Genomic DNA, 20,189 nt, shown 5'->3' with positions numbered 1-20,189 from the left:
AGGATATTCTTCCTTTCTTCAAATTTCTTCCTTTCTCTGAATTGACCCGTGACTGCGTGCCAGTTCCCTCAAAATGTCTTATCGTGAACAGTTGACTCATTTCCTCTGAATTCCTCTTCCCTTGCCCTGCGGGCCCACAGCAGTAGTTTGGCTGCTTCTCCAAAGGATGCCATGCAGTTGGGGGCTGCTGACCCAGGCAAAACCATGCATTAGCCATAGCAAGCCGGGTTGGTGCAATGTTAACTTCCTAGCAATAGCAGCGTTTTCTCCCTGCCTGAAGTTCCCAATCAGCCTGGATTCAGGGGCTGAGAAAAGGTAATATTTAGATTTACCGGGGAACGGTGGCCCTTGTATGAACAGATGCATCAATCCCACTTCCCTGGGGCTTCAGGTTTGCAAAGGATGCTTTGCTGCTTGTTAAAACCACCAAACCAAGTGGGACATTGTCACTGATGTCATAAAATGTTCAGGGAAAGACCGGGAGCTTCCCAGTGTCCAGATGGCACACTGGAACTCCTACTGTTCCTGAGCAGCAACAATGGTGAAGGATGAAGTTCTTGATGGTCGTGGCTGGTCCTGCATCCCTCCCAAAAGATATTCCTTTATGGTGTAGAGAATTCAACAGGCGAAATGGCTGTTGGCTTTTAGCCATACAGTATTTTGCACTGTTGGTTTTCTTAAAAGATAAAATATAAACAGATGATAGATAGATAGATAGATAGATAGATAGATAGACAGACAGACAGACAGACAGACAGACAGACAGACAGACGATGCATGATAGATAGTAGATAGATAAATGATACATAGATGATAGATTATGACAGTAGATAGTAGATAGATAGTAGATAGATCGATAGATTTGAGAAAGAGACAGATAAAAGAATGCCATTCTGCCCCCCCCCAAGAAAGATGCTGAAACACATCAGAAATAAAGGTGTTTCTTTTTTCTTTTTCTTTTTTTTTCTTGGTTTTGTCCTTTATAGGAAAAAGGGAACGAGGGCTTTTGAAATACACAAGCGACTGGGGTGGGGGGCTGTTTAAGACCCGCGGTGGGAGATCTTTTTATCTTCTGGGAGCGATTCACTGCAGCTTGGGCTGTCGTCTGCTGGCCCCTTGGCGGGGGCCTCGGACAAACAGAAGGGCTTGGGGGACTCCGGGAGGAGCAGGCAGTTGGGGGGCAGGCTGGACTGGAGGTGGAGGGACAGCATCTGCGAGCTGGTCAAGGAGCTCCCCGGGCCGGTGCCACTGGCGGACGGCAGCTTGGCCCCAAAGGTCTGCTGGAACCAGGTTGTGTAGGACTTGTCCTGGGCGCTCCGCCGGGGGAGGCTGAGGGCCTTGGTTTGCTCCTCACTGCCCTCCGCCTTCGCGCTGCCATCGGGGGCGGCCAGAACGTGCTTGACGATGTACTGGTTGCCGCTGGTGCAAACTTGGTTGCCCCGGAGGATGGCTTTGACGGACGGGGAGCAGGCCAGGCTGGGGACAATGGAGATCTGGATCTGGGGCATCGGAAGGGGGTTTCGTTGGACTCCTTTGCTGCGGGGCAGGGCCGGCTCTTCGGGAGCGCCAGCAACCCCCCCCTTGGCTTCTCCTGTGAGGTCCCCGCTTGGCACCTTCTCAGGGGCTTTGGGGGGCGGCTGCTTTTCCGTCGGGCGACTGGGCACCCCGGTGGTGCTGCTGCTGGCCTTCTCCAGAGTTGCCCGGGGGATCTTCAGAGAACTGAGGGAAGTCCTGCTCTTGGTTGGCTGGGACAGCCCGTTGTCGGAAGCCGTTCCATTGTACAGCAGCACAAAATGACAAAGAGACTCCAGAGGTAAGATGTTCTCGGCCTTCTGAGCCTTGGAAAAGATCTCGGTGGCCAGATCTGAAAACAGGAGCAAAATCAAGAGTGAGGCTCAATCTTTCCAGCCACTGGGTATCTCTAGGGCGGTGTTTCTCAACCTTGGCCACTTCGAGATGTCTGGAGCTCAACTCCCAGAATTGCTGGCTGGGGAATTCTGGGAATTGAAGTCCAGACATCTTGAAGCGGCCAGAGTTGAGAAACCCTGCCCTAGGGAGCGACAGTGTTGAATTCCCCCAGTTAGGAGTTTCTTGGTGCCCTAACTTATTCTCTCAGAAATATGCTCAAGGTCTCTGAGACATCGCGGCAAAGCGTCAAGACGGAGGGACGCTCTACCAGCCACTGGAGATTTCCCACCCTTTTCCCAAGCAGAAATGGGAAGTATTTGGTTCGCTTACCCAGGGTCTCGTTCACCACCTTGGGAATCACGTTCCTCAACGCCCCGCAGTTGGTATGCAGCGCAGGGTTGGCGTTCATTTCCAAGAGCCACACCTGTGAACATATCATTGGTTAAACTGAGGTCCGGGGAGGCTTGCTACAATATTTCCTTTCTTTCCGTGGTGGTTTATTGAAATTTCCAAACCATCCCCACTAAATCCTTTAGAAGCCTGAATCTAGGCACGGTTTCTTTTGCTTCCTTCTTTTGGCCACCAAATGCTTTTTCAAGCCCAGATTAGATATCACACCTACATACAGAAGTCATTCTAAAAGGGAAGATAAAGAAAAGGCTGAGTTTTAAAAGACACCGACATCTGTTTGAACCAACGGTCATGAACACACAGTTTTCCCTTCCCTGTCCATTTTATTTCCATTCTGGGGGGAAATGAGATTCTACTTTTGGCCAAGATTTTTGCCCTTTTAGATCCTCTGACATGGGGACTGTTCTCACACAATTTTCAGTCCCAGGTCTGCATAACTACCATTGCTGAACTATATCCCCTGGCTTGGTTTGCAAGACACACGTGGGCCGCAAACTAGCCAATCATATTTTATCCTAGTATTTTGTAACAAAGCTAGCCATACTGTGGCTATGCCAAATCTCAGGGACGAAATCCCATCAGTTCTATCAAATGCATCTTCTCTGATTCCTTAAAAATGCTGCAAGGGTTGCGTTTTTACAGCCGCCCGATGCACAAACTTCGAATCTTTCAGCTTTTTGCAACGATTCCGCAAAGAATCCCACCAAACATGTTTGAAAAGAGAAAAGCAAAAAGAGAGGCAGGGGGCATTCTCTGTGTGTTCCCTGTTAGCTAGGATTTAAGCCAAAAATTGATGAGATTTGCCGATTTCTTGGATAAGGTTCTTCTGAGGGCTTTCACAACTGTCCCCTGAAAATATTTTGTGTTTTGCCACTGGGTGACGCTGGAACTCCACCCAGTTTCTGCAAAGTTTGTTTCTTGGACTAGCAAGGAGGGAAGTGGACGAACAAGACAGCGGGAAGAAAAGTAAGTGAGATTATGTTCATTGGAGAGACAGGTGGATCCTTTAGAAAACCCCAACCATCATCCCCAAAATGTCCCCCATGCAACGAACTTAACCTGATCGCTGAATGGGACACTCTCCTGGATTTGCACCATGTGCAAAAGCATCAACCAGACTGGGTGGGTGCAACACAGGTAGGCATGCATACCCACAAAGTGTAATGAGTTTGCAACTTGGCTAAAATTAGAGGGTGCTTCATGATCGGTGGCAATTAATCATGACCAACAAGGAGATCTATGATCACTAACAGATCTTGAAAAAAAGGGGATGGGAAAAGAGATGGATTGACTCCCCGGGGGCCTTGCAAAGCTATTAATTAACCACACAGGAGATAGAATCTCGTTGATGAAACTGAGTTTTATATATCTGGAGGGGTAGTCAGATTGGGGCAGGGGGGAGGCTGTTCTAGCCCCAGCCTGGAGGGTCTCCCTTCCCTAGATCAGACGGGTACCTTGAAATCTTCATCGATCAAGAAGTCGCAGCCAATGAGATCAAAGTAGCCCAGTTTGCAGTCCAGCTTGGATTTGACGGACAGAAAGCACTGCAACATGATTTCCTTCATTTTCTTCTGCAAAGCACAGGTGGCTAATATTGAGGGGAATGGTCCCCATCAATGGAGCTTAACAGCCAGAAAATACATTAACCAAGATGCCTTTTGTGGCGAATAAACTGCCAAAGGTAAGGGGTGCTGGCTGGGGAATTCTGGGAGTTGAAGTCCACACGTCTTAAGGTGGCCAGGGTGGAAGAACACTGCTCTGACCCCTGTCTGTTCAACTGATTTTCCCCCACCCACCCTGGGAAAACACGTTCATGGAGTAGGACAAAATACAGATTTCTATATGGGCATTCCCTACAAATAAAAAGGTAAAGTCTGCCCTGACTCACCTTGTGATTTTAGGGATACACCCATTTTCTCTGGAAAAATCTGGAAGTGATTTGCTGTTTTGTTTTGTTTTTTGCCTTCCCGGTCTAGTTTACAGGCCTGGCCTTTTCTGGTGGTCCACTTTTCAAGTATTAATCAGGTCCAACCAGGCTTATATTATTAACAGGCTATCGCCTCTCTGAAAATAACCATTTCCAGATTTTCTATTTCCCTAGTCCCCTTTCCGTAATCCCACCCAAACTATTCCCCTTCCATCTCATCGCGCTGAGCAATCTAACTTTGTGAAGGAACTTGTGCCCTTGCTTCTTTTTTCATCTTCCCTCCCCAGCCCTCTTTCTTTGCATGCTATGTCTTTGAGCCAAAGGACAAGGACTCTCTCGCCACTGAGCTGCCCGAGAAAAAAAGTAACAACGGCTTGAATTAACGAATAACTCACGGTAAAGCTGTTGAAGACCCAGTCTCTAGGGAGCCCTTTGGCTTGTCGGAAGTTCTCGTTGACATAGGTGTTGAAGCGCTCCATCAGCCAGACCGTCTCCTCCTTGACGTGGGAATAGATGGGACTTTTTTTCTGCACGTACTGAGAGGGGCGGGGGGGTAGAAAGCAAAAAGGCATTCTCAAGGCTGGGCAGTAGGAAAACTTGGCTTGGATAGGTGGCCTTGGGCGGGCTGCCCAGAACAAGCCTCAGGTCTACATAGCCTCCTTTTCCTTCCTTTCTGCTACCCGTTCATTTGTATATTCTGTGGCCATCGCTTTGCTGGCTTGCTTAAAGAAATTATTTTCCCTGTCCCTTATTTTGCATTCATTCCTTGATGCCACAACGACACAAAAACGGCTGTATTTTCGTTGGGTCGTTGACTGCACAGTTAAGAAAACTCTTTAAAATGCGGCATTTTGTTTAGAGGCTTAGGGAAAGCCACCTGGAGAGTTTTGCTAACGGGCAGCCTAGAAATCGAGGAATTATGAGCTGGGGGAAGATGATTTGAAAACTCAGCTCTTGCAGAAAGAGAGAGGGAGAGAGAGTTATTCAGTTAGCTGCATTTAATCTTATTGACTGTTACACTTGAATTAAACGAGGCCAAATTTAGTTCTTCCCCTTGCTCAGGCCACTTTTGGGATGCTCAGGTCTGCACAGGATGAAAAGCTGAAGCTAAGAAAAATCCCAGCCATTTTTACCAGCCCCTGGGCCACTGAAGCCATGACGAGATGTGCCCCCAAGTGCCCCCACTGGATGCAAACCCATTTCCCGTTCTCTGGGCAAAGCATTCGCCGTAAGAGAAGCAGAGTGGGGTCCAATTGCAGGGAAGAAAAGTGGTGATGGTGGTGGGAAGGTGGAGTTTTCCAGCTGCTCTGGCAAGATTTCAAACCCTGCTGGATTAAAGGGGGTAACTCAAGTCTCTTGGAATTAAAAGAGAAAAAAATCTGCTCCGGGTTTTGTGGCCAGGAGTCTCCCTGTAGCATCTGGTGCCAGCAGGTGTCTTTAACAGAGCCAAACAATCAGTTTGAAGCCGGCAAAACAAAGGCAAGAGCTTGGCCATTGCGCAAGGTGCCCGGGACAATGCCCGGAGGGCGAGGCCAACCGAAACCATGCACGCTCCAGATGGCTCTGTTTGCCAGAGACGTCTCTTTTTCAGCATCTGAACCCTTAAACAAACAAATAAATAAACAAATAAATAAATAAAAATAATACCATCTCCGTATTCTCATTTTGCTGCTTAAGTTTAACGCAAGGTCTGGCTTCCCGGGGGATTCCAGCCACAGCAAGGGACGGGTTGCGTGTGACTGTGGGTGCGTAGCCACACAGCTGCACATGCACACACAAGCGTGCGCACAGGTGTGCAGGCCCCCCTGTGGTGGTGCACAGAAATGCACAAAGATGCCAAGATGCCTTCTATGGTACAGCAGGGTTCAATTTTAATTTCAGTTCCAGTTTCAGTGTCAATGTCAATGTCAATGTCAATGTCAACGTCAACGTCAACGTCAATGTCAATGTCAATTTCAACTTCCTCACTGCAAGGAGAATCAGGCTAAATTTGAGGAGAGGCTTTGCGCCTTCCAACCTGCCCAGTTTTAAACCCTGGAATGTAACGGCCTTAAGCTAAAAATGGGCTAAGTCACACATTTCTCCCTCCTCAGCTTTTGGAGAGGAGAATTTACAAGCTACCTTGGTTTTCCCCAATCCCAACGAAGCCAAAAATAGCCTGTTTTTCACCATTCTCGGAATAGCGGGGCACAGTTGTGGGATTTCCTGCGTGTCCAAGGCTCTTCCCACCTGGTTGGTCAGATGAGAAGTGAGATCATCCGATTTGGGATCGTAGTTGAGGCACGTGAGCCGGACGTAGCCGTGCCCGAAAAAGACCATGTATGGCACGGTGCAGGCGATCAGCAAGTAAGAGCGGACGTCGAATTTTTTCCCCTCCAGGAGAAGCGGACGGTCAATGTACCTGGGGCGAAGGAAGGGCAGGTCAGCTGCGGAAAATAAAACGTCTGTTTCGCTTTCTGGCTGCGGAAGTCTCAGTTTCTGCCCCGCAATCTACGTTTGGCCCAGACGTAAGGCAGCGAGAGCAGAGGTGGAGACGGATTTTAATTAGGAGTCTTTCTCGGTCACTTAACCCTCTGGATTGTGCAGGACTACAACCCCCATCAGGCTGTCCTTGGTGGAGCTACCGGTTGGTTTCAGGGTCCCTGGGCTGCTTTCCCATGTGCTGCAATCCGGATTTATCCAGGCCAACGACGCCAGAGGATTTGTGTGTTTTTTCCCCCCTTTCTCCAATGCGACTCTGAATATTCTTTTGGAAGGCTATAAATAACCCTATAAAAAGCTTTGTAGGGGTGACGCATCTCCTTGAATTCAAAATAGCTCCCTGACGTCTCCCTCTCGAAGGAGCCGGCTCGACACCGAGGAAAAAGGGTGCAGCTGCTCCTGCCCGCCTTCAATTCGGCCTCTTTGAAGCCCTTCTCAAATTTCCAGACAGAAATGACCTCTGATCTTTTCCCTTTGTCTCCCCTTTCTCTCCCTACCTGTCAAAAGGCCAATCCCTCTGCCTGTGCAGTGACATTAAAACACAAAGCAAATAATAATAATAATAATAATAATAATAATAATAATAATAATAAAAACAATGACAAGCAAGTGTCCCAAGCAGCACTCTCTAATCATCAACAGCTTTAAAGAAGGAACTTTCAGGCTGGCGGAATTAAAAACACCTTAAAATTTGGAAATGGCCTTCTTTGGAGCCAGCCTGCTGAAAGCCCTAATACAGAGCCTGGGAAGAGGCTGTCTGTTGTGTCTCTGTATGATTTACTGGCCTCTCCGCCTTTATTTGGCCTGGCTAATCCAGGCAGGTCTCTGCCTGGCGCCACCCAGAGAAGCGACAGAAGGGCCAGACTGCCGGGGAGGAGTGTCCTGTCGCACCTCTGCCCGAATCCCCACTCTGGGCTTTAGCTCAAGTACGAGAGCATCCGGTGTTGCTCACCAGCCGGAAGCTGGATAGCAGGGTGGCTGCACGGCTGGATTCTCTACCTTTGGACAATTCGTGCTGGAGGTAGTTTATAAGGGAGCTTCTTGTACAAAGGGTCGTCCTCCATGTTCTGGAGCCTGGCTTGCAAGCTTTGGACCTCGGCTTGGTCTTTCAGAAGGAAAATGCCCCGGCCTTGGTTTGAGCTGGTGGGCTTACAGATCCAAATATGAGGTTCTACAGAAAGAAGGAGAGAGAGAGAGAGAGAGAGAGAGCTGCTTAAGTTGCTAGTCCCTGGTTTATAGCTCTACAACTTTCCAGGATCGCATTGGGAAAATGGGTAGCCCCCAAGCCTAGTTTGGCAATGAGATTTTTCTCCTCTTTGGACCCAAAAATGGGCATGTGGAGCCCCAGCTTTCTCCTACAGGGGCATCCCGGGGGGGAGGGTCCAAAAAGTCAAAATGGCAGGCGCAACCACACCATTGCCCCATTTTGCATGGATCGCATGGGTCAAAAGGGGGCAGGGCTTCGACTACGTGGTGGCGGTCACCCTCTTGATTTTTCTGATCCTGCCTGGGCCCCCCTGCTTCCTGTGACTCGCAAAGGGTGATTTTTTGCCCCCCAAAATGTGCCACTCCTAGCCCCAGGAGATTGGTCAGCCAACTCAGTATTTCATATTCTTGAGTGGAAAGTTCCCCAGCATCCAGTCTTCCCACTGAAATTGAATCTTCTTGTAACAGGAGATGTCGGGGAGCAAAGCAGGACTAGCTGTAACTTTCCACAGGTTACAAACTACAGTGACATCAACGAGGTCACGGCACCATCGAGCAAATGCTACCCCGATGGGTGTGATGTCACTGGCCTGACTTTGCCTCCCACAGACACCCATGTCCATCGCTCTGAGCCGGGTTTCACTGCCAAGATCATGGCCCACAGCTGTCTTTTCGCACCGAACCCGTGGGGTGAAATATTAATAATGTCTTGAAATGGGAGAGAGAATAATCGCTTTAGGGTTCACCTCTGTATACATTGAAGAAGATTTCTTTCTCGTCTTTGGTGTCCAGACGGAAGGTCTCGGGGAAAAAATCTTCCATTTTTAGCAATCTGTGAGAGAGAGAGAGAGGGAAAAGGGGGAATTGAATAACAATAGGTTCATCCATACGTGTTCAAAGGGTTTATAGCAATCTCATCAGAAGCCAGCCACCATGTTGGTAATGCCCACTAGGGAATAAGTGATGTCCATGACTCCTTCATACGGACTTGCGTCCCTGCCCAACACAATTTCTGCTTGCTAGAGACAGTTTTGTGTTTTGCATTGAGAACTGCATGTAATCTAAGACAGTGTTTCTCAACCTTGGCAGCCTGAAGATGGGTGGACTTCAACTCCCAGAATTCCCCAGCCAGCATGGCTGGCTGGGGAATTCTGGGAGTTGAAGTCCACCCATCTTCAAGCTGCCAAGGTTGAGAAACACTGATCTAAGCCCAGCCAGCCAGGGATCCTCTGCCAGCCCGCCCCAAATTGGCTGATTTGCAGCTTTGAATGGGAAGAAGATCAGTATTTGCCGTGAAGGATTTGCCAAAACATTGGCAAATGCTTTTAATATTCTTTATAAGCACCAATAAAGCAGAGAGCATCTGCTGCAGAGAACAGGATCCCTGGCAAAGCAAAACTCATTTCAGATTGCATCAGTTCCACAGGATGATCCCAGGATTCACATTCATTAGGGCAGAATTACAATACAGTGTTTCACCTTTCATTGGGAATCTGTTACTTATTCTCATAGTGTGGATTATCGAGTTTAAATTCTAAGTTGTTTTATGTAACTGTCATAGGGACCATGCAAGTATATCACTGGCTATCTGACATTAGGGAAAGTGCATACCACCAGATTTTAAAAAGTTTTCTGTTTGACTTCAAGGATGGCGGTATTCTTGGCAACGGTACAAAAATAATGTAACGTGGCTTTTCCCCAGGAAGTATTTCAATTTCCCGGTCTAGCTTACATCTCTGGGTGGTCTCCCATTCAAACATTAACCAAGCCAAGCCCTACCTAGCTTCCAAGATCAGCTAGGTGCTGCCTGTGCTGAGATCATAATTCATTAGAAACCCACAACATATTTTGGCTTAAAAGAACGATTCTGTCTTGTCTTCTTTCCAATCCAGGTTCTGTGTTATGTAGGTGTTGATGTTAAACAGCCAGATTATGCCTTCTGGTGAGCTAATTAAAAATAAGCAAAGCCAGTTCTGAGTGAAGGCAAGCTTGGGGAAAGAGCAGAGTGAGGGCAATGGAGTAAAGGATGCTTATGTCTGAGTGTTTATGTTGCTTCTTGTTGCGCCAGCCCTAACAACTAACATAGATGTTCCCCTGTCCATAGGTGAAATCTGGGTCTGATCAGAAGCCAATCTCTAAATCACCCAAGTTCTTGAGATGATCCCCACCATCCTATACTAAAGGCCTTTTTCAGCTGAACACTATTACATCTTGTCAACACAAGGCCCTTGGTGGTTTTTCTGTGCATTTTGGAAAACCTAAACCCTATTAACATCCAAGAAGCCCATTACAAACGATGACAGTCAATGTCCCATTGGACCTTTTCAATATATCCACAAAGGGTGGTGGGTTAAATGAGAGATGGGCTTACTTGGTTGTCCGGCTGACCTTCCTCATCACCCGTTCATATTCCCTGAGGTTCATCAAGAGGCCGATCTTTGTCGTAAGGATCTTGTTGTTTGGGATCTGGTAGAGAAGCTGCTCTCCTGAACGGGCAGAAGGAAGACGAGGTCATGCAGCATATGGGATTAAGATGCCGCTCTTCGTTTATGGTCTAGGGGGGACATCCTAAAATGTCCTTTTGACCTTTTTGGCAAAATGGGAAGGGATTTTCAACAGGTTTTTTGGGGGGGTGAAATTATAAAAAATTACATGGATATGCCTCTCAACAGAGATAAGGGAAGCCTCTATATTCTGCCTTAATTAAGGGGTAGAGAGCAGGGAGCATCCAAAACTATCAAGATCATACAGATCAGTATCTGCCTGGGTTGACCAGGATTTCTGAGAGATCCACAGGGATTGCCCTCAGTGCTGAGGGATTTTTAGCTAGAAATGCCCAGGATTGAAAGCTTGATTTCCACCCAGTTTGCAACCCAATTTTTCTCCCGCTGGTGGAAGTTGGATCTGGCAAGCGATTCCGGGATAGTGGTTAGTGGCTTGGATTATGCCCAGGAAGGTGACTCAGAAGTTCCTCTCGAAATATGAGTCCTTCACAAACACAACATGGACAGCTCTGCTCCTGGACCTCCAAAAGACATCCTGAAAAAGGCCATCGTTCCTTCCAGCATCCCTTGACCTGAAAACTGGCCTGTACCTTCTCTGAAGTTGTAATAGGTGTCCCGACACTTGGTCTCACACCATTTCAAGATGTAGTCTTCTCTCCGGTTGTCATAGATTCGTTGCCAGCCTCTACTTTTGCAGTAGATATTCAAGCTGCATGAGAGAAGAGAAGGTGGCCTTGGTATGAGACTTCTCCCCCTTGAAAAAAATCCTCTAGAAATAATTGCCAGGGTCAATCACTCCCAAACCCTTTGGCTTCCCAAGCCCTACAGCTGAGGGGGCTCAGCGAAGGCCATATAGTCCAACCCCTTCCCTGATAGACCTTTCATGATCACCCAGTGTCCTTCAAGGGTTGGGGGTACAAGGACATTTGCCTTACATTTCAACCCCATTTGCTCCTCCGATGTAAAAGAAAGGCCCCGATCTGGGGGCTTCCTCTGTTCTTTTCTCTTCCAGGTGACTCATTCGGGGCAGTGCATTTGGGATGGTTCTGTGCTTCCTGAATTTGGTGTCATTCGTGAGCTTCCCTTCCGCTACGTTGGGAACACCTGGAGCAAGAAGGAGGCTGTGTGAACCCTGTCGGGTCCTGCTAGGCCAGGGAGGTGATGGCTGGGGAAAGCTGGATCTCTCCTACAGAAATATTCATCCGGGGATGCCCATGGGCTACTTCCCCAGCCTTGGCACCTTTCCAATGTGCAAACTTCAACTCCCAGAATCTTTCAGCCACCGTGGCCATGCCTGGGAATTGTGGGACTTGAAGTCCCATTCCAAAACCAAAGCTGAAAAGTTAACCCTTTCTATAATAAGGGTACAAGCATCCCACCCCTGCCTCCACCCCCCCCCCCCAGCTGCATATGACTCCCAATGTCATATTTGAGGCTCTTGTTGGAGCCCCCAGTTTGTTCCTTCGCTCTGCAGGCATTTTGAGGTTGAAAACACATAAAATCTATAGTGTAGACCCTGACATCCAAACCACCCCCAGCCCAGGGCAGCAAGGACAAAACAAAAAAAACAAAAAACCCAGATTCCAATCATATATGGGCCCTGACCCTTCCCAACACAGCCCATCCCTTCCCCAAATATTAAGTGGGGCCAGCAGCCCACTAAAGCATTGCTCGCCCCTCCCTCGAGATCTGAGCAGGCGGGGCCCCTTTTCTCCCCTGCATCTACATTATTGCAGCACTGGAGATATTTTTTATTCTTCTTCCCTGTCAGAAGGGCATGGAGGCAGGGGTGGGCTGCATCAAAATGCCTACCACTTTGCTTGTATGTTTTCCAGGCCTTTGGTGTTTGGCTTTCAAAGAGAGCTGCGTATTTCTCTCTCCGGTTTTCTACACCCTTGGAATCTGCACAAGAGAAGAAGATTAGGGTCTGCAGGGGGGCAAGGTGCTGGCGTGGTTTCTTGTGCATCGCTGCAAAAGAAGAGAACCAATCACAGAATCCTAAACTGGGATGTCCCAAGTGGTCCGCTAGTCCAACCCTCTGCAATGAGCAGGGGGTCGAACACCGCGACCTCTGAGCTGAAGAAGGGATTCATCAGCCCCGGCGAACAGGAGAAAAGGGGTCCGGTTTTGCATTAAACCAGCACAGCTTGATGGATAGGTGGAGGGGCAAATTTAGATCCAGACACTAGGACGGAAAAGAGAGACGTCACTCATCTTGCCAGTCCAGAAAAAATGAAAAAGGTTGAGTCTGAGGTCCTGGTTGCCCTGCCCTCCCTCAACTTCTTATGGTTTGGGAACTTTAAACCGGCTTTGGCTCAAAAGCTTTGCAAACAGGGGACCCCTGCAAGCAGGGCGGGGCTGGGGGACCTGCTGCTCCAGACATTGCGGAACTGCTAGCAGCCCTCCCCAACGCTCATACTGATGGGGGGTGCTGGGTATTGTAGTTCAGTATTATCTGGTTGACCAGCTATTTCCATGAGTGCAGTGTTTTCAAACTTGGCAACTTTAAGATGGGTGGACTTGAAGTCCCAGAATTCCCCAGCCAGCAACGCTGGCTGGGGAATTCTGGGACTTGAAGTCCACCCAACTTAAATTTCCAATTCCACTGGTTGGTTATACATTGTGGGAGGAAAGCTTCTTTTTGCCTGCCTGAATTTCCCACCACATATAGGATGCTTGGATCTGTATTTTTAAGCCAGAAAAATCGATTTCTTCCCATTTTTGGCATGTCTTTCCCCCTCCTGGATATTTTCAAAAGTACGAACTAAACGAAGCAGCAGCTTCCGCATGGTCGCCGATTCCAATCCGCATACAGTAATTCCGAGCCTGTTATTTACAGTATTAGATTTTACATTGCTCCGGATGGTTTGTGAAGCTGTATTTATAATACCCACATAATGATACCCATCGAGTGCAATTATCGCTTAGTCCTCCATGCATTTCATGCTGTAAACCGCCCAGAGTCCCTCCATTCGGGGGAGATGGGCGGTGACAAATTTGACAAATAAATAAATAAGTGATTTTTTTAACTCGGAGGGCACAGATAGCCAACAAAAAAATGAAACGTTCTGGGCCCTTTGAAATCTAGCTCATCAAGGAATATTCTTTTCCGTGAGCTGCTAGATCTCTGTGGCTTTCATATAGTGACCATTTCCAGACAGAGGCTGCCAAAAATCTTGCTGGCTGGGGGAAAGCTGGACATTATGAGGAGGAGACAGGAAACTAGCTATTCTCTGTTGATCGGCAGACTCACTGCAGCTTATCCAGCTGCTCGCTCTGAGTCCACCGAAGACGTCGGCTCACGCTGCTACGTCAGGTAACAAGTGTTCCACTTCTTAGGCCGTGCGCCCTCTTCTGCTTTGCCCCAAAGGGCAGCCTCACCTCCTTGCTGATGGGACAGGATGGTCTGAAGCCTTGGATGACTGTGTCCCAGGTGTCTATGTGGCACTGCTGTCGCCTGGTGGGCCTCCCCCTTTTCGTTGTAGTATGGAAACCAGCGAAAGCCTAAACGCAGGGCAGCTGCTCTTTCATTGCCATCCAGCGGTCTTTCGTTCATCCATCCTAAAACCCAGACCACCGTCGGTCAGCAACGGGGAGGTATCGCCCGGATCTTAACCTGCTTTTCCCTCTCAATGGCAGCATCTACGATTGCAGGACTCCGGAACTGGATTCTAAAATCAGCCCAGTGCCTTCTCCATACGGGGAAGTGGCCCTTTTGAAAATGCACAAATGCCGAGACAAGGGGGCGAACAGTTAGAAATTGCGTGCGCCGGTGAGGCGATTGGGAGCCGCATGCAAGAAAATCCAAGGGGATGCCTCTTCGGAGTTCATCATGCAACCTTTCTCTGCTCATGGGCTACGTGGTTCTTTGGAAGTGGGCTCCTGCACCCTCCAGGCTCCTGGCTGAAACTGTCTATTTCCCCCTCCCCTCCCACTGGAACTTCACACCCATCCTGAGATGGGGCTGTTGATCTGCACTCAATCGCTACCCAGCTGTTCCTTGGCACAACGGGCACCCGTTGAGTTCCACTCCCTTGGCAATGTTGCGATGGACATCGCGCCAAGCATTAACCAACTTCCCCAAGCTGCCCCCCCCCCCGTTTTGTCTAACTCCCTTGTCAGTTTTCAATTCTTTCCCTGGGATTTTTGCAGACCAGCCTGGTGCACGCAGGACTTCTTTACTGCTTAGTTAAGAGAGGGGCACCTGAGAAGCACAGGGGTCTTCGAAGAGTCAAACGGGGCGGGAAGCTAAGAAGTTTCTTCCTGCAGACCCTTTGTTCCCAGCGAGTTGGTATAGAAACTGCTTCCCGCTCTGAAGCCATACTTCTGAAAGCTGACCTATGGCCGGGGCATAATGGAGAGGCTGTGATGTCACTCTTTGACCCTTGGGTCAGTTGGTCTACAGCTACAGCGCAGGGGCTGTAGCTCAACAGGTGAAGCACAGGCTTGGAGTGCAGCCGGTCTTCAGTTCGATCCCCAGAACTTCCAAGGCAAACAGGTTCGGGTGGCTGCCAGAAAAAGACCCCTGAATCCTGAAGTTGGGAATCAGAGGCTCCAAAGCCGTGAGAAACAGACGGAGCTGTTCCAATTAAAGCAGGTCTGGGCTATCTCCAGAAACGGTGCCAGCATTTTATTTATTTGTTTGGTTTCTACAGCAGCCCATCGCAGCAAGGGACTCTGCTTTGGCGTTGTTTTGCCACCGAGGTAAATCTCCAAGTGTTTCTTTCAACTCGTCTTAGCTCTGCCCGACTCGAAGTGCTGGTTCGACTCTTTTTGAAGCCCCTGCCCCACCCCCAGAACAATCCACATGAAACTATGGTGGAATAAGAAACAGCCACTCTCGGTGTGAGCTTGGCTCGCTTTCTAAGATCTCTCTCTCTCTCTCTCTCCCCTGACGGGGGAGGGTTGGCGTTCAGATTAGAAGCCGTAACTTGCAAACAGCTTGGCTGGGGCTTCGATTGGACGGTTGCTTTGATGGGAGGAGAGGCGGCCTGAGACACAAGTGTGACCGCCATTCGTGTATGGAGATTGAATTAAAAAAAAACAGCTGCAGCATCAAGATCAAAACTGAAACATCGGGGCAGAAGAGTGAGGCCCTTCCCCGGGCATTGTGGAATAAATAAAAATTATCCCCTTTGTCTGAAGCTGTTCGTTCCCCCCTGGCCATGAGTGCCAAGAACAATAAAAAACAGGGACGAGATGGTGGTGGAAATGCTTGCAGCCAAGCATCCTTCAAAGGGCAACATTTGCAGGAATCTGCTACTGTACATCCTGTGTGTGTGTGTGAGCGTGCAACTCAATCTTATTTCACCTATCATTGCTTCTTCGGCTCTTTAAGTTGTCAATCAACTCCACTTTCAGTCAATCCTCCCCTTCTCCCTTCCAAAGTGGCTGAGGGTCAGGAAAAATCCAAAACTTCCTCTTGCCGTGATCGATTTTTTTCAAGGCGCCCTTTGAAATCTTTCCAACCTGGGGAGTCTTTGTGAGTGTAACTTTGTTCACCAACTGCATCATGAAGGGCAAATTAGGGATGTTCCAGGCAATAAGAATAAAGATAAATTGACAACTTGTCACTGTCTTAAAGGGTGGGCAAACGGCCGGCCTGCCAAGGGGGGAGTCCGGCTTACAACGTCCAAGGAAACCACTGTGGATTTCCATGGGAGCAAATTGGTGCCCTCGGTCGAAAACAGGGCCTTCCACAAAGATCCCAAAAAGGCATTTATAGTTTGGGAGCGTTTGGGGGAAAAAAAAATGTTCAAGGGAAATTTGTACCCAATGCTCTGTATCGTTTTAATTGGCAAAAAAGATGGATGGATGAAAGTGGGACATGCGAATCTCTCCCACTGGGTAGACTGAGATCCTGAATGGGTTCTGGTAAAAAGGTGACGTCCCCAAAGTGGAGACGTGTCTTTAGGCCGTTCGGGGCTTTGGAAGGCTGGGTTTTTCGCCCGTTGGAGAAATCTAAAGTTCCCGCTACTTTCTGCCTGTCTGTTCGGCTAGACTGGAAGACGGTACGTAGCAGCTCTACAAATGGTAGAAGTGCAGAGCTTGTGGGAGGCTGGCGGAAAAGCAGATTTATGATGGAGGAAAGCAGCGAAGATGCCAACCGAGCATCACTGTGGAGAGGAGAAAGATTAACTACTAAAAGATATAAAGATGGGCATTTTACATTTGAACGGCTTCAATAGGGCATCACTGGATGGTTTTAAGGATGAGTGGCCCCTTAAAAAAAAAGAGTATGAAATAAGCTTTGGAAGGGGACCAGTTGGTTTATTTTATTTTATTTCGTTTTATTGAAATGATCCTTTAGCAGCCGAGCGTCCAGGAAGAGGCGTGGTGAGGCCAAGGGCCACTGAGGGATCCTGGGTGGCATTTTCATTCTTTTCATTTATTGTTTTCAGGGGCTGGTAGCTTATGGAGTGAAAAAGAGGGGAGTTGCATCTATTTTACTCCCTTTTTTCAAAAAGGGGGAAATGCACTGCCATTCTTGACACTTTGCTTCTGAAAATTTCAGTGCCCTGCATTCAGGGTAAGGCTGCAGAGTGTACCTGATTAGAAATAAGGAAGAAATTTGGGTTGATGTCATGCCACTTCAGATATGCATTAGCTCCAAACTCAGTTGCCAGATATTTTCAAGTACCATCTCTTTATTCAAACACCAGCTCCGTTCCATACCTACAGTATACCCTGTTTTTGCCATCTCAGATTGTAACAGGACAATTAACAAATGGCAATGTGACCACTGCCAGCAAAATAAAATAGCAGGATATTCCCCTACCTCCACCTTGTATTTTTATAGCATACAAATATTTGTGATTTTTTTTTCGCCCTCCTTCTTGCCCTTCCACTTAATTTGCTCTATTTATGAAACTGCGTTTTGCCTCCAGCCAAACTGCCTGCTGAGGGAACCAAGGTTTTATAATATCTTTCCCTAATTTTCTTCTTTTTATGAGACTTGCTTGGATGGTTTTACTTATGCAACATTCTTGGCAGAGAAGGGGGCACCCCTCTGTTCTGTTTGCTGCCGAATTAAACGTGATACCGTAACTTTGGAACAGACCTTCAGGAAACATGATCGAGGCTGACCCTCAATTTAATTTTTTTAAAAATAAATCGTCCAGTGGACTAGGTATTTCTAAAAAACAGGGCACCTAAGAGGAGTTGTTACAAATCAAAAAGATTTTTCCACCCCAGACTCTGGGGCCTGTTTTCAAAGGGGACCAGCACCCAGCAGGATTGTTGAATGGCTGGCCCACCAGTTTGCCAAGCCCACCTGATGGACATCAGGAGACAATTCTGAAAGGGGAAAATAGCACAGAAGAGGTGTCTTCGGGCTAGAACAAAGTACAGAACACTAAGCCATTCAGAAACTGGGGTTTGTGTCTTTCCTATCGGGTGGATTTTTCTGCGGCTGGATATGGGGGCAGAAGAAGAATTAGTTCAATGCTATAGTCTCCTATTGGGGTGGGCAAGAGGTGAACTCCAGCTCCCAGCAGCCTCTCATAAACAGACAGTAGTAAGGGATGCTGGGAGTTGTAGTTTGGCAACATCTGGAGGCCCAGACATGTCCCCTTCTAGTGCGGTCACAGCGGCCAACAGGCTCAGTTCTCAGAGGATCCTGCCCCCGGCAGGTGTCGAAGCTGCCCTTGCAGTCCATTCCCAGAGGCTGCCCCTCTAATTTTCCCAGAATGCCACATGGCATTACTCTAGGGCATTGTGGGAAATGGGAAGACAGCAGCTTGAAGGGGGAGAAGCGATTGATGGGGACTGGAAGAAAGACAGCCGGTCCCCCTCTTTGAGAATTGGGCCCCGGTCTTCTGCTCAGGAGGGAGACCAGCTGCTCCACGTCATTCAGGAATGCAACAGCCTTGGTGTGCAGGCCCCGCTTACAACTTGGAGGGAGGGAGTGTGTGTATATTTCTCAAATAGGGAGAACTGCTCAGGTATGGATTTGGTGGACCCTGGGCATTGCCAGGAAGGGCTTCTCCTAGCTGGAAGGCTTGCTGTCAGATTCACCTGGGGCCAGTGGTGGAGGTCCATCAGGGCACAGAATCTCTTGGGTTCTGGACTTCTGTTTCTTTTTCCACTTGGCGACGCAGCCCGTTAAGATCCCATTAGAGTTTACCTTGCAGCTGGAATGGGAGGTCTGGGCCAACTCGCCGACTGAGTCCTCCCCGTGGCCAGATGCTTCCTGACCTTGATCTGCTGGTAGTGCCTTCGCAGGACCCTCCTCGCCCCCTTCTCTCTGGGCCTCTTCCCCTTCCGCCACCACCTCACCGCCTCCTCTGCTGAAGCTCCCGGCCTCTTCCTGGCCTTGGCTGGACTCTGAACCTTCATGTCTTCTTCCCAAGGTCATCTCAGGGACCTCCAAGCCCAACCTGGTGGACACCTGCAGATCCAGCTCTTCCACCTGCTTGCTGCTGCTCAGTCCAGGGTCACTGACTGATCCCACAACGGATGCCGTCCTGGCCGGCCTCCCTCCTTCTGCAGGCTGCAAGGGGGGGCTGCTTTGGGAAGGACCAGCATCTCCTTCTGCAGGCTCAACTTGCTCGCTCAGCGGGTAGAAAATGGATTTCTTCCCCACAACTTCCCTCGCTGAAGCCCATTTGTGTTCTGGACAGTGGCTGGGGAGAAAAGCAACGGGAACCATTGTTTAATTCAAGATTTGTCCAAACTCGAGGGAGTAAACCACTTTCTAGCCAACTTTGGGAACGTTCAAGAGTTGAGCGTCTGCGTTGGCGTGCTGCCGAATCTCAGACTTGTAAGAGATTTACGACGTTAGGAATTAACTGGGGTCAAGAAGGCTTTTCCTTGTTGTGAAATCTCATTTAGCCTTGAGTGGGAACCCTACCCATTTCATTATGTGAAGACAGACACAGTTGGCATCTTCTTTCCCAGCTGCCTCTGGAGACCCACAGGTGAAAGCCAAGTCAATTACCTTCTCCTGTTGGATGAGTAGCCCTTTCAGGTGTACTGCCTTGAAACCTGGAAGTTCTATCTAGATCCAGCCAGTGACACCTTTCAGCCACAACTGCCTTCCAATCCCCTTTTAAAACCATTTGTGCAACCCCCAATTTCTCTTCCTTTCCTAGCTAAAAAGACAGACTAGCTTCATGCTCCACCTGCATTCAGCTGTTGACTGTGGATTCACACAGTCCACGGAACCGCCAACAAAACAAATGCAAAACAAAACCAGACAGAACCAAAACCTTGGCCCAAACTGACTACGGTTAAAACCAACCATGATTAGATCTTTAACGGGGTTTAAATCCCTGCTAAAGCCCTTTGGATTTCTTGGGAGAAGTAGGGGAGAAGAAGCACACACCAGTCACTCTTTGGGGGGTGTTTTGGGCCCTAAGCAAGGAGAAAAGTAGAAGTAACCAAAGTCTAACCTTGGCTTGGCATGCCCTACATGCTTTGAGAGTGCTCTAGAGGGCGTGCTTTCCGGATCAGCCATCGCGGTGGAGGAACAGAGTCAAGCGGCTGCTGGGGAGGCTCAGCGGGGCTCCCTGGGCAACGCTCAACAGCCTCCTGGGCCCGGGTCTCCAAGCATCCGGATTCGGACAGATGCGTTTCCCCTGGTGAGGGTGCAGGGAGCCTTGGGCGCTGTCAACAAGAGCCCGTTCCCTAGCAACAGCTGCTTAGGAACCGTTGCCGGGCCTGGGAGAGATTCCCAGCAGCAGGGATGGGCAGGGACGTGGCGGCCGCCGGAGGACACGGAGAGGGCAAAGTCTCCCTTGGGCTCCGATGCT

The 20,189-nt window shown here is 48.8% G+C and overlaps 1 protein-coding gene across 1 annotated transcript; it reads right to left on the bottom strand.

Annotated features, from left to right (window-relative positions):
- Nucleotides 1–911: 911 nt before the first annotated feature.
- TTLL10 (tubulin tyrosine ligase like 10) lies at nt 912–19,894 on the bottom strand. Its single transcript, XM_063317656.1, has 15 exons — nt 19,830–19,894; nt 18,454–19,061; nt 16,282–16,461; nt 13,819–13,998; nt 12,250–12,405; nt 11,373–11,541; nt 11,028–11,146; nt 10,305–10,419; nt 8,680–8,765; nt 7,727–7,898; nt 6,476–6,647; nt 4,642–4,782; nt 3,774–3,890; nt 2,239–2,332; nt 912–1,864 (listed from the first exon to the last, which is right to left on the bottom strand). Exons 1-15 carry the CDS (start codon nt 19,892–19,894, stop codon nt 1,041–1,043), a joined length of 3,198 nt encoding a protein of 1,065 aa, XP_063173726.1. The 3' UTR covers nt 912–1,040.
- Between the last annotated feature and the right edge of the window lie 295 nt (nt 19,895–20,189).

This window comes from Candoia aspera, chromosome 18 (genome assembly GCF_035149785.1).
Source record: "Candoia aspera isolate rCanAsp1 chromosome 18, rCanAsp1.hap2, whole genome shotgun sequence".
NCBI classification, from domain to species: domain Eukaryota; kingdom Metazoa; phylum Chordata; class Lepidosauria; order Squamata; family Boidae; genus Candoia; species Candoia aspera.
The sequence above is the reverse complement of the archived record's forward strand: the minus strand, read 5'-3'. Positions and strand labels throughout refer to the sequence as shown.